The 12,210-nt window shown below is 40.5% G+C and overlaps 1 protein-coding gene across 2 annotated transcripts in view; it reads right to left on the bottom strand.

Moving 5' to 3' along the window:
• Positions 1-4,323: 4,323 nt before the first annotated feature.
• GABRR3 (gamma-aminobutyric acid type A receptor subunit rho3) overlaps positions 4,324-12,210 on the bottom strand; it is a 44,305-nt gene continuing 36,418 nt past the window's right edge. The window contains exons 7-9 of one of the 2 annotated variants that reach the window (XM_060234494.1): positions 11,900-12,052; positions 8,081-8,121; positions 4,324-5,038 (exon numbers count right to left, since the gene is read on the bottom strand). In XM_060234494.1, coding sequence (XP_060090477.1) covers positions 4,736-5,038; positions 8,081-8,121; positions 11,900-12,052 — 497 coding nt within the window. In that variant the 3' untranslated portion in view covers positions 4,324-4,735. Of the gene's footprint in view, positions 5,039-7,924; positions 8,122-11,899; positions 12,053-12,210 lie in introns of both variants that reach the window. The other variant, XM_060234493.1, reaches the window with a different exon arrangement.

Below are 12,210 nucleotides of genomic sequence, written 5' to 3'. Positions count from 1 at the left end.
GGGCCTGGCATGGTTTGGTCCATGGGGTTGCAAAGAGTCGGACTCGACTGCACAACAAAAATTGTTGGATCTCTCTGGCTGTGGCAGTGATGCTCTGTATTCTTGTTGGTGGGGGGCACAGTGGGAGGGCTTCTAGTGTCCTGGCTCCACTGATGGACCTCCTGATGGCACCTGGTTTTTTTGGCCACTGTGTGACCCAGAGTGTCAGACTGGATGGGCTGTTGGCCTGATCCAACATGGTTTCTCTTATGTTCAGATGGTTAAGAGCTGGAAGGAAGGCAAATAAGGGGAGGTGGGAAGAAGGCAATCTTAACTTTAAATGCATTCTCTAAGCTGCTGGCTGGCTTGGCTTGGAGAAGTGATTTAAAGAGAGTAATGCCTTCTCCAAGCTGACTGATGGGGCAGTGAGGGCTTCAAGAGCCACACAATATGTTTGAAAGAACCACGTGTGGCTCCTGAGCCACAGTTTGGCCACCTCTGGTCTAAAGTTTCCTAAGCAGAGCTTACAGCCACAAATTTTGAGGTGGGAATAAATAAGCTCAGAGAGTATTGTGTAATGAGAATAGTAGAACAGACACACTTGCTTAGCTGTAAAATATTTATTCTCCAAAGAAAGTATCATACAAGATCCAGTAAAACTTAAAATGAATAGAGAAAAGCAAACACTTTTCTATATTGGTAGTTCCAAGTGAGTAGCCAAGTTGGTCTGAGCAGCAGAACAAAGTTTGAGTCCAGTGATACCTTTAAGACCAATTAAGTTTAATTCTGGGTATAAGCTTTTGACTCAAACTTATATGTATCCTGATTGATGGATGGACGGATTGATTGATTGATTCTGGAGCACAGCAGAAAATTGTAGCATACTTGGCCAAAATGGAAAGCAGACTGTGTCTCCTGACTCATTGTTTGCCAGGTGTTGTAAAGGTGCCATAAAACTACTGCTAAAATGCAGTAAGACTTAATAAGGAAAAGGGAACAGGGAAAATGCTGTTTAGTCTGGTTACAGTTTGTTTTACAAATGCCCATTGAGATATTTAGGTCTCTGATAGATTACATCGTGTAGAATTCAAGTGGGGAAGTTGTGTCAGCTGAACAGCTTTATTGTGAAATAAATATTTCTGGACTAGAACACAGTAAATTTGTTGCCTTTAGGGTGCCACAAGATTCCTTTGCATTTTTAGTAAAGGTAAGATATGAGAATTTAAAATGCCATGATTAAAAGTTTGATGAAATTTGTATAATCAGTCTGCTAATTCTGACACTTAGCTGCACAAGGCTTTCATCGCTGTCTAAAGACTTATGGATATTTGGTTGGAAGACCTATTGAAAACAGTGGGATTTACTTCCAAGTAAGGAAACATAGGATCAGGCAGCATTGTGTTCTCTAACTACAGGATTGTATTTTCCAACCCAGCCTAGTGAAGAGTATCAAAGCCACATTAGCACATGCATGTTTTTGGCTGTATAAAGTCACACATTCAGCTATAGCAGTCTTTGTACAGTTTTACCAACTCTTTAAAAAAATTATATTTAGGAACATAATTAGTAACCTTCACTGTACTGGAAGACTAATCCTTGTTAACCATAAAAGTGAAAATACACTTTAGAAGGTGCCTTCTTTTATTTTTAGCTCACTAGTGAGTAAATATCTATATATTATGCCATGTTGGTATCTCAGTTTTCATATGAAATTAATTTCATATGATATTGTAAGGTACATTATTTTGGAGCAGTTCTAATATAGTCAATGGGTTTTCCCTCAGCGCTTGTAATAGTAATTGCAACTAAGAAGGAAGACACAGGCTACATCAACATGGTGATGATTTCCCCTGTTCCTTCAGCAGCTACTGTGAACGCATAGCATTTCCTAGTCTTTCCTTGCTTCAGCCCCCATCCACCTCCAGCCTCTGCAGTCATCAGTCCCTCCTGCCAGAGGGCTCTTTTTTAAAATTAGTAATTGATGCATCCATGCTGTAGTGAAATGTCATTTTCCATATTAAAAGCCCTCAAGTGGTGGAGATAGCAACTGCAGAGGGCTTGGGCAAGGACAGTGGTGCTGAGGCAAGTAGGACCTGAAAAAATACACCTTTTGTGAAGGATGATTAATATTTTCCCCCCAAAGATCCTATTTAACTGGACTTGGGGAAAATTGTAACAAAGTGGAGAGGAAACATGGAAAATGGATGATTAGGGGATGATGTCCAACACACACACCTCCAACACACTCTAATTTAGACACAAAACTGGAGCAAAAGCTCCATATGGATGCAGCCTGTATTAATTTGAGTAAGCAGACAACTGTATTGCATCATTTGTTTAATACATGGTTAATACCCAAGATGGAATTCTTGGTGTTCCCAAAAGCAAGCCCATCCAAAATTCTAACATGGTGCCCAAAGAGGTATTGAGATCAATATAGAGTGGCAGGATTACTCATTTGTGCAAAAAAGACTTCTGTAGCACTTCATATCTATTCAAGGTTATTGTGTGAAACATCTTTTCAATACTAATATTGTCCCATTACTTTTTCCTTTCCTTCTTAACAATATGTGACTGCAGCATCCTTATGACCTTTCTAATGACCATTGATTATGGCAAATCTGTACATTTGTGATCAGATACCTGTTTTCTTATGGCTTCAAAGCGCCCTGGGGAGAAGGAGGCATTGAATCAGGTCCCTGGCATTGGAAGAAGGGGTGTTTAACCCCTCTTCCATTTGAAATGGCTTGCTCATTTGAAATTACTTGCTCCCTCAAAAGCTGCTAGCCTGTTTTCCTCAACCTAACAAATAGTTCCTTTACCTGTGAATTGCTTCCCTGCAGCTATGCACCTGACACTTGCTCTTTAACATTTGAAGCATTGTGAAATTCTCCCAGGCTTTTAATTATACTTACTGTTTTACTGTAATAGTGCTGAACAGTAATTGTGCTGGCTTTTAAGCATTGTTTTAACCTTTGCTTGTTTGTTTTATGTTATGAAATTGCCCCGTGGCACAGAATGTTAAAGCTGTAGTACTGCAGTCCTAAGCTCTGCTCATTACCTGAGTTCGATCCCTGGCGGAAGCTGGGTTTTCAGGTAGCCAGCTCGGGGTTAACTCAGCTGGTTAAAATGAGTACCCAGCTTGCTGAGGGGAAAGTCTAGATGACTGATTGGGGAAGGCAATGGCAAACCACCCCGTAAAAAGTCTGCCATCTCCCCAGAGTCAGAAACAATTGGTGCTTGCACAGAGGACCTTTCCTTTTTCCTATTTTTTTTAAAAATTATCTTGCTGTAAACCTTGGAAGCAGGTTGAGAGGTGGTTTGTATTTTAAATGAATAATGGCAGCTTCAGATGATCCTTCATCCAGAAAATGGTACATGGAGGAAAGGGTTTTGCTCCTTTTATCATTGCACCCCAGATCCTATTAAGAACTGTAACCTACCACACACAAACAACCTTGAAGCCTTAAAGTGTCAGGAGAACTAATCTCTTGTGTAAGTGTACTTTGGTTCTCAAACAATGTCAATTTTATATCAAATTGGGAAACTACCTGAACTCACGGTCCAAGCTTAAATGGGACAACAGATACACGTATCTTTCCCATAATATTCCCCCAGCGCCCCCCCCCCCCCCCAAAAATAAGAAGTTGGTGGAAGGTGTCTTGAGCAGAGAGGAAAAAAGGTTAAGTAGCCCATTCTTGCTCCACCTCCACCTACCTGCAGCCCTCAAGCTCGTTTTTTCTGTTTTTAAAATCTCACACAAAGACGCACACAGCTTCATGCCACACCTCCATTGAGTGCAGTCCTCTGTACAGTAATGTGGAAGTACATCCACTAACACTAGTGGCATTCACTTCTAAGTACATACCTAGGGCCAGACTATAAGGCCACTTCTTCAAATTTTGGTGAATATGGTATTGATACTAGATCCAGGTGGGCAGCCATGTTGGTCTGAAGCAGCAGAGCAGATTTTGAGTCCAGTGGCACCTTTAAGACCAACAAAAGTTTATAAAAGGTATGAGCTCACACTCTGAATAAACTTGCTGGTTGTGAAGGTGCCACTGGACTCAAAGTTTGATCTATGATATTGATACTGTTCTGCATTGTTTTAATGCACCACATTTCAGATATAATTCCCACTAGAGTTTCTTTTTTTAGATTCTTGGGGGCTATGCTCCTTCATATAAAATGACTAATCATCAGTCATTCAACACATATTTAAGGGTTAGGTAGAGTATAAGAATCTGGCCTACATTCTGTGTCTTTAATAGTATACAGGGTGCACCAACCCAGCCACCATCCTTTATAATAGTTAATTTATAATTCATCACACAACCAGAATTAGCTTTTGAAAATCATCTAAGGTTTGACTTACAGATGATGATAAAACATAGGCAAGAGTAGGGATGAATATGTGTGAAGAGAGGATAACATTGGCAATGTTATAAATTGTAAACTATTCAGCAGCATTGCAGGAAACCTTATGTAACCACAGTCACTAGAGTAGCTGCAGAAGTAGAAGTACCATACTGCTGCTGTGCAAGGCAACACAGTTGAAAAACCACTTATTTAGAAATGTAGAGAGTCGCTGGAGCTTCCTTTTTAGTTAACGTTCCACAGTTAGGGAGAAAATCACTTTGTTATCAGAATCTCTTCTTCTGACTCTGAATTGCCTGTGTTGATTGTGGCATGCATGTTTTAACATGCATTTTCTGATGTGCTCAAAGGCAAAGACCATCAGTTGCAGTTCTTTTTGTCATATATACAAACCCCAGTAAAAAAAGTTGAATATGATGTATACAATAGGAAATATAATCCTGGAATATGTGTCAATGACATGATTGTTCTGCAGAATAATTCTGCCCACATTCCCTTTCAAGGATCTTTTCCTCCTTATGCGAGGTTCTTCTAGATTGGTGATACTGGGTGTTCTCCCTCGTGTTGAGCTCTCTTCAGAATGGACAGAATAGGTGGTCAGGTCAATATCAGTATCCGTGTCATGGTAACAGCCATCAAATGCCATTGCTTGCACTGCATCGATGTTATATGTTCCAGCAGCCTAAAAACAAAAATGATTATCATTGACTGGATAAGAGGAGGTTTGTGTGCTGGTGCAATTTCAGGACTTTCTTTTTAATATTTTCTTGTTGAAAATAATCAACAAGCAAGGGTGTTTTCATGAGTAACATCAAGGCTACAATCTTAGTCTTTCTCATTGAACCAATTGGGATCTTCTGAGTAAACATTCATAGTTTTGCATTGCATAAGTCCTTTCATATGGAATGTTTTACCTATGAATATTGCTAAGTAGAAAGTATATGAGTTGTAAAAAAAGAATTTACATTCTTGCCAATTAAATTTTTCATACTAATTATAGACACTGGACATGCAAATACCACTCTGAAGTGTCATTTGGGAAAACAGTCTAAAATTCACTGTTAGCAATTTTTTGTGAATAATGGGAAAGGCTTGTTAAAAACAAAATGTTTGGTTTTTGTCAGAATGGATATTCTAATTATGTAACTATTATCATGTGATGTGTCTAGTCAATCAAAAATAACCATAGCATTCTGGTGCAGAGAGAAACCACTAGGAAATCTGTGTTCTGTACATATCTCACTTTACAAAAAAATAAAGATGGATACCAATTCATGAACATCAACTGATAGCAAGGTGCAGCTCACCAGTGAAGCAAAGAAATGACAATGATGCCTTGTCCTTAAGTAGAATGATATACAGGCAATCAATGATAGTCATGATACATGATAACAGTTTTGCTGCAACAGTACACTGGAAGCTCTTTCCTCTGGCACCTTTATGTACAAGGGGAAATATGGTAGAACGTAACTTGATGCTATATAGGAAAGTAAGAAAGGTCCAAACAAACAGGAAGGCATTTGCGCACACACACACACACAGAATGATGCACTTTTACTCCTTTCAATGCACTTTAGAGATCATGTGCAAGTGAAGTAGAATATAATTGTGAAGTGAATTGAAAGTGTGTTTGAAAGCAATGTAAATGTCAGTGGGAAGGGAGGGGTTCTTTTTCCAGGGTGAGAGGAGAGACAGGAATTATAGATAGATAAGACAAAACATACTATCAGGGCCTGGACTCACTGAGAACCACAGAGGCAAGAAGATTACAAGAGACCCCAACTGGGAATAGACAGGTGAAAGAATAGTGTGAACAGAGACTGTGAAGAAGTGCTGTCAAAGCTCAAGAGTCCAAAGATCTAGGTAAAATGGCCATTAAACAACTCCAGGATCCATCAGCACCCAAGGTCTACCTGATAGTCAATATAGTCACAGCATAGACATCACAAAGCAAGGCTATTGCACACAATAGGCTGGATTCAAATAATTGTGAACAGAGCTTAACTTGCAGAATAGATCCATGGGTCTCTGAGGGGCTGTTTTTTGAGGCAGAGGCATCAGATTTTTAGCATAACATTGCCTCTTCTAAAAAAAAAACAATTTCAAAAAGATTGGACCAGGGGTTCCAATTCTATGAGCCCCAAAAGAAGGTGCCCCCATCCTCCATTATTTCCAGTGAAGGGGGGTTGTTTAAAAGGAGTGTGGTTCCCTTAAATGTGATGGCCAGAACTTCCTTTGGAGTTCAGTGGTGCTTGTCACAACCTTGCTCTTGGTTCTACCCCCAAGGTCTCCTGGCTCCACCCCCAAGGTTCCCAGATATTTCCTGAGTTGGACCTGGCAACCCTAGCACAGTTCTCCCCACCAGCTCAGTGTCTTGGACTCCCTCATCCAGCCCCTTTAAATGGGCTGCACTAGTGAGCATGAAACTGTTGTGCCCATGCTCCCACTTTCAGGAGATTTGCCCCTCTTTCTCCTGGCCATGTGACCAGGAGACACAGAGATAGGTTGCCTCTTCCCCAACAATCCTGTCTCCTTTTCTCATGACTGGTGCAGCTGGTTTAAAGGGGCTACTTACTCCCTCTTGCAGCTCAGTTTAAAGGAACTGCATGAGGGAGCCTAAGACCACTGAGCTGGTGGGGAGGGAGGGAGATGGGAAGCACCTTCTCCACTAGTCCTGTCTCCTTTTCTCATGGTTGGTGCAGCCCATTTAAAAGGGCTATGCTAGGGAACCAGAGGCACTTGCAGGCTTCCGGGCCTTTAAATGATGTAGTGTGCGAGTCCAAGACAGCCAGGGTGGTGCAGAACAGGCTCTGTGCACCAGCTCAGCTGCCTCTGGCTCCCTGGTGTAACCCCTTTAAATGGACTTAATGAGGGAGCCTGCAGCTGGACAGTGGGGAGAGCTCTCCCTGCCATCTCAGCTGTGGGCTGCCTCTTTCAGCCCAATTTAAAGGGGCTGCAGGAGGGAGCCCAATATTGCTGAGCTGGTGGGGAGAACTGTCCCTGCTGGCTCTGCTGTCTTGGGCTCCCTCCTGCAGCCCCTTTCAACCAGGCCGCATGAGGGAGCCTGCAGCTGAGACAGCAGGCTCTATCATCTATCAGCTGCTGGTTTAAATGGCCTTGGGCCATTTAAACTGAACAGCTGAGCGGTGGGGAGCTCCCAACTTCTCAGCTGTTTCTAGTGAAGAGCAGTACAGAGGGTCATAAACAACAAACAACTGTTCCCTGAGTTTTGGAGAAGTTTGTTGTGGTACTTCAGTTTATGAAGCTCAGTTTGCAAACTGAACAGGCCAAAATTTTCATGATGAACTTTTGTTTGTTTACCATTTCTAGTCCATCCCTACTGCAGACCTCTGCACACTGCTAAAGTTATTATTGAAATCTGACACCCCTTGATAACATCATGGGATGCAACACAGGCTGAAATAAGAAAACAGAACTAGCAGAAACTACACCCCCTCCTCATACCAGCCTTGCGTGAACAGAAGTGCCCGTCTGTTTGCACAACTGAGGTTTGTATGCAATTCAATTTACATGGTGTTTTTTGTGATTGAAACATGCAGGTTTATACCTTCCCTTTCTTTTTCAGCTGCTTTCGTTCTTCCACTGTGGTGAGATAATTTACAGCTGCATATTCAATGACAGACAGGAACACAAAGAGGAAACTGATCCACAAGTATATATCCACAGCTTTTATGTAAGACACCTGAGGCATTGAGGCACTTACTCCTGTGATTATGGTTGACATTGTAAGCACAGTGGTTATACCTACAAATCAAAGGGCAATACCAGTTAGTTCCTGTATTTTGCTAAAGTACACACAGTAATATCACCTGTTTACAAAAGGTTGATGGCCTTCCTTCCCACCTTAGTCAAAAAATATACATCACAGGGAATAATTGAGCACTCTAGATTTGCGATGTTGTTGCCGTTTTTCTACTAACTTGATTTGGTGGCAATGCAAGGTTAGTGGGATAATTGGATTTCCCCCAAACCTTCAGTGCTATTCCCCTGAAAACACTGGCAATAACCTGAGGTAGCCAGATGCTTGGCTTCCCCTTCTCCTTGGAAAGTGTTCCCTAGTTCAGTGTGATTATTCTTAATGGGGCAGATTCTGTGATGATTCCCACATTGTGGAGCAATCTATGAAACTATTAGGAAGGCACCCATGCTTTATTCCACAAAATGTGCAATACGGAATTGTTCAGGAGGGCATTCTCATAGAAGGAGCAAAGCTGCAATGTAATGGTTCAGCTCAGGAGGTAACTTTTAAAGATAAAGACTTTCCTATATTGATTGTCTTGTTGCCTTAAACAGATATGTTTGTATTCCACAAATATTAAAATAATAGAAAGCAATAAAATCTGCATAGTATTCATGAGGAACCTATATTGTAGGCCAGCATACTGAACAATATTGGGGCAGTTTGGGGCACAAAAAACAAGAGATTAGTGAAAACATGAAGAAAGAGAGCAATCATGTCCCCCCTCAGCCTCCTCTTCTCGGACTGAACATTTCCATGTCCATCAGCCTTTCTTCATAGAGCTTGGTCTCCAGGCCCCCATCATCCTCATTGCTATCCTCTGCACCTGCTCCATTCTGTCCATGTCCTTGAAGTGAGACCTCCAGAACTGCACACAATACTCCAGGTGGGGCCTGACCAATGTGGTGTATAGCAGGACTATGACATATTGTGATTTGGATGTTATGCTTCTGTTGATACACCCCAAGATTGCATTAGCTTTTTTTGCTACTGCATCACACTGGCTGCTCATATATATTCCGCCCCCCCCCCATCTTTCCATAGCTCCATTTTGCAGCTGTATTAATCCACACTCTGACTGTTTGTAATTAGATATATCAGGGCTTTCAATACAGCTCATTTTCATAAATATCAACAGGCCGGGGGGGGGGGTGCAGAATATCTTGGGTTGCATGAGGGTAAGGGGAATCCAGAACTTCTTGCAATATTCAATTGAAAGAAGAGTCTTTGAAGTTGACTGATTACAGGAATTTGGCATAAGCTTTACAGTTTCTACATATGTTAGAAGTTTAATGTTTTGTGTTTCTGTGATGAGCACATACATATGTGATGTTTCAATCTAATGGCAGACCTTAAGAATATGGGAAGCCTTGCTGAAGTTGCATGACTAGAAGAGTTGGATATATTTGGGACCTTTAAAAAGGACAGTGGTTCTGAAATGAACTGAGTAATCGTCAACTATCCATAGGGTCAATTACTGAAATATAGATATTTGGGTTCCAATCTGTATATAAGCTGTTTGTACAGCTTCCAATCTGTATATATGCTGTTTGAAGTATTACCTATGTGTTAGTGATACATGGTGGATTTTTAGAAAAATATGGACTTTTGATAAAACACAAATATATTGAATGTTCATATAACTTTGTTAAAGTATTTATTATGTTTTTGTAAGCAGTATTAGAAAAACTTTCACTTTGGAAATCAGTATAGCTTTGTTGGAAGTGATGTACTTTCTGAAAATAGAATCATAATACAGAACTATGTTTTCCAATATCTTGAGCCAACAAGAAACAAAAACTCTTATCCTTCTCCATTATGTAAAGACACCTAATTGCTATGCATCTTGCAAACACTGCAGCAAGGATGGGGTATAGCAGAACAGTACTGTTAATGGATGAGGGAAACAGTTGAAGGTACAGGCCAGATGGCAGAAAATGTTGACATATCCAAGGGACAGAGAAAAGAGGAAGCAAGGGTCAAAGGAAAGAAAGGCCAGGCAAAGGAAAGAAATGGGCTGACACCCATCTACCCACCCCTCTCTAGGTTAACATTTAATGCACATTCTCATCATTTAATGGTAGGCATCTTGCTAGTATCTTTTTAAAAAAAAAAAAACAGTTTCCTGCTTTAAAACGATGGCTGGAGGAAGTTCCATTGCAGGAAGAGCCCTTTAAGTTAAAAGAAGGCTTGTTAGTCTGGAAGGAAGCTTCAGACTTCACATAATAGAGTGGTAGGGTACAGGCCATGAATCTTAATCAATATGTTAACAAACTCCGTGAGCTTTTTGTTTTTTTTGTTTTTAAACTTACAGCTCTCAAGAGCATCCCTTAAGTAAGCAGCAAGACACCACACAATCAGCTTCTTGGAATATTGCTCTGTTAATGAGTAATGGGAAATCAAGCATTCATTTTTAAATCTTCAGCAATTAAACATGGCCTGATTCTGTGAGCAGCTATGTTGAAACAGTGGCTCACAGGATAGGACACAAATGTCCATTAAAGCCAAAGGTTTGGGGGTTTTTTGCTTTAGCCATATTGATTCTTGACAGGGGAAAGAAACAGAAAGGAGAGAAGCTGCTTGGTTTCTAGGTACTGCTCTAATGAATAATTAAAGAAAACATATGCCTTATTTACTGGCTCCACAAAACAAATCCTTGCTTGTCTGTTCCAAAGGACATTCTTACTTTTATTCATAAGGAAAACTATAAGAATTCTGTTTCTTAACCCAAGCTCTTTAAAAAAAACCTATTGAATATGACAGTATCACATGAGATGCCTACCTAATCATAGGAACATGCATGGAAATAGAGCCATAACATGTGAAGCTGGTTGAGTGCCATCTCCAACTCAACATTCCCAGCTGACTATACCCATATTCCCTACCTTTGGCTGCTGCCTTATTCCCTTCTGTCACTTATGATGTTTGCTTCTGTGCAGCTCCATCTGTAATTTCCATATAACTGTCTCCTCCCCCCCCCCCCCCGGCCCCTTGAGTCCTATTCAACCATAGCCCATCTGTTTCATTCAAAGGCCTTACAGAAAACAGGAGTACATATGGAAACGTGGCCAAGGGTGATTGGTGATCTTTGCATAATTAAAAGTTTGTTTTTGTTGTCCCTGAATCTTTTGAAAACATGCTCCATGTTTTGTGGGGCATGTTTTCCTTCAGTTGTGTTTCCAGACAAGCTGGTTGTTCGCTACTGTATGCCCACATTCATTCTTGACATTCTGGGTAACACAGTCTATGTATCCATCTAAATATTGTTAAGAACTACAGAGTGCTGAGTTTCTTTTCTTCTCATAAGTTTTTTCTTTCTGCTGCCATTCCTCTTCCCCACCCACTTGTGTTGATCTTGATTTTTTGAACATTTAACCTGAAGAACAGTTTGAAGGAACTGAACAACTTCCTCAATAAAATGTGATTTTAAAAAAGTTAGTCCTCTAAAAGAAATTGCATGACTGATGTTTTTTAATTATTTTAAACAGACAAGCTTGACTACTTGCAGGCATGTTTGATGTTCTCATGGCCATTTGAGATTAGCACACAACTTTGTGGTACAGCAGCAATATGGAAGAGAAGTTATGTTCCTTTGTTCAATAATTAAATGTCAATGTGCAGAGGAAGAACACGATAATGCAGTTTCTCTAATTCTTATTTATTGACACACAACTTCTTCAAGCTTGTGGGAAGGCCAGTATAGCTAACTAATTTTCTCACTTCTTAACACACCAAAAGGTCTTTTCTTAATATACTCCAAAACATCTTTCAGAGAGAACTTACCCAGTGATACTCTAGCAGGAACAGCTCTTCGGTCAATCCAAAATGAAACCCATGACAGCATCACCATGAGCATCGATGGGAAATAGGATTGTAGAACAAAAAAGAAAATATGCCTCCTTAGGCCAAAATTTATAAAAAGTCTATTGTACCAACCTGTTGAAAAACACAAACATGTATTAATATCTCTGCCCTGTTTTTCTTCCACTTTGCTGTGCTTGATACTTCCTGTGTACTTTACTTACTTAAATATCATTCTTAGAATTTGGAATTGTCTTTATATACTGCAGCTTTACTCCCCCAGTGTCTGTTTC

Source organism: Heteronotia binoei, chromosome 3, assembly GCF_032191835.1.
Source record: "Heteronotia binoei isolate CCM8104 ecotype False Entrance Well chromosome 3, APGP_CSIRO_Hbin_v1, whole genome shotgun sequence".
Taxonomy (NCBI): domain Eukaryota; kingdom Metazoa; phylum Chordata; class Lepidosauria; order Squamata; family Gekkonidae; genus Heteronotia; species Heteronotia binoei.
The sequence above is the reverse complement of the archived record's forward strand: the minus strand, read 5'-3'. Positions and strand labels throughout refer to the sequence as shown.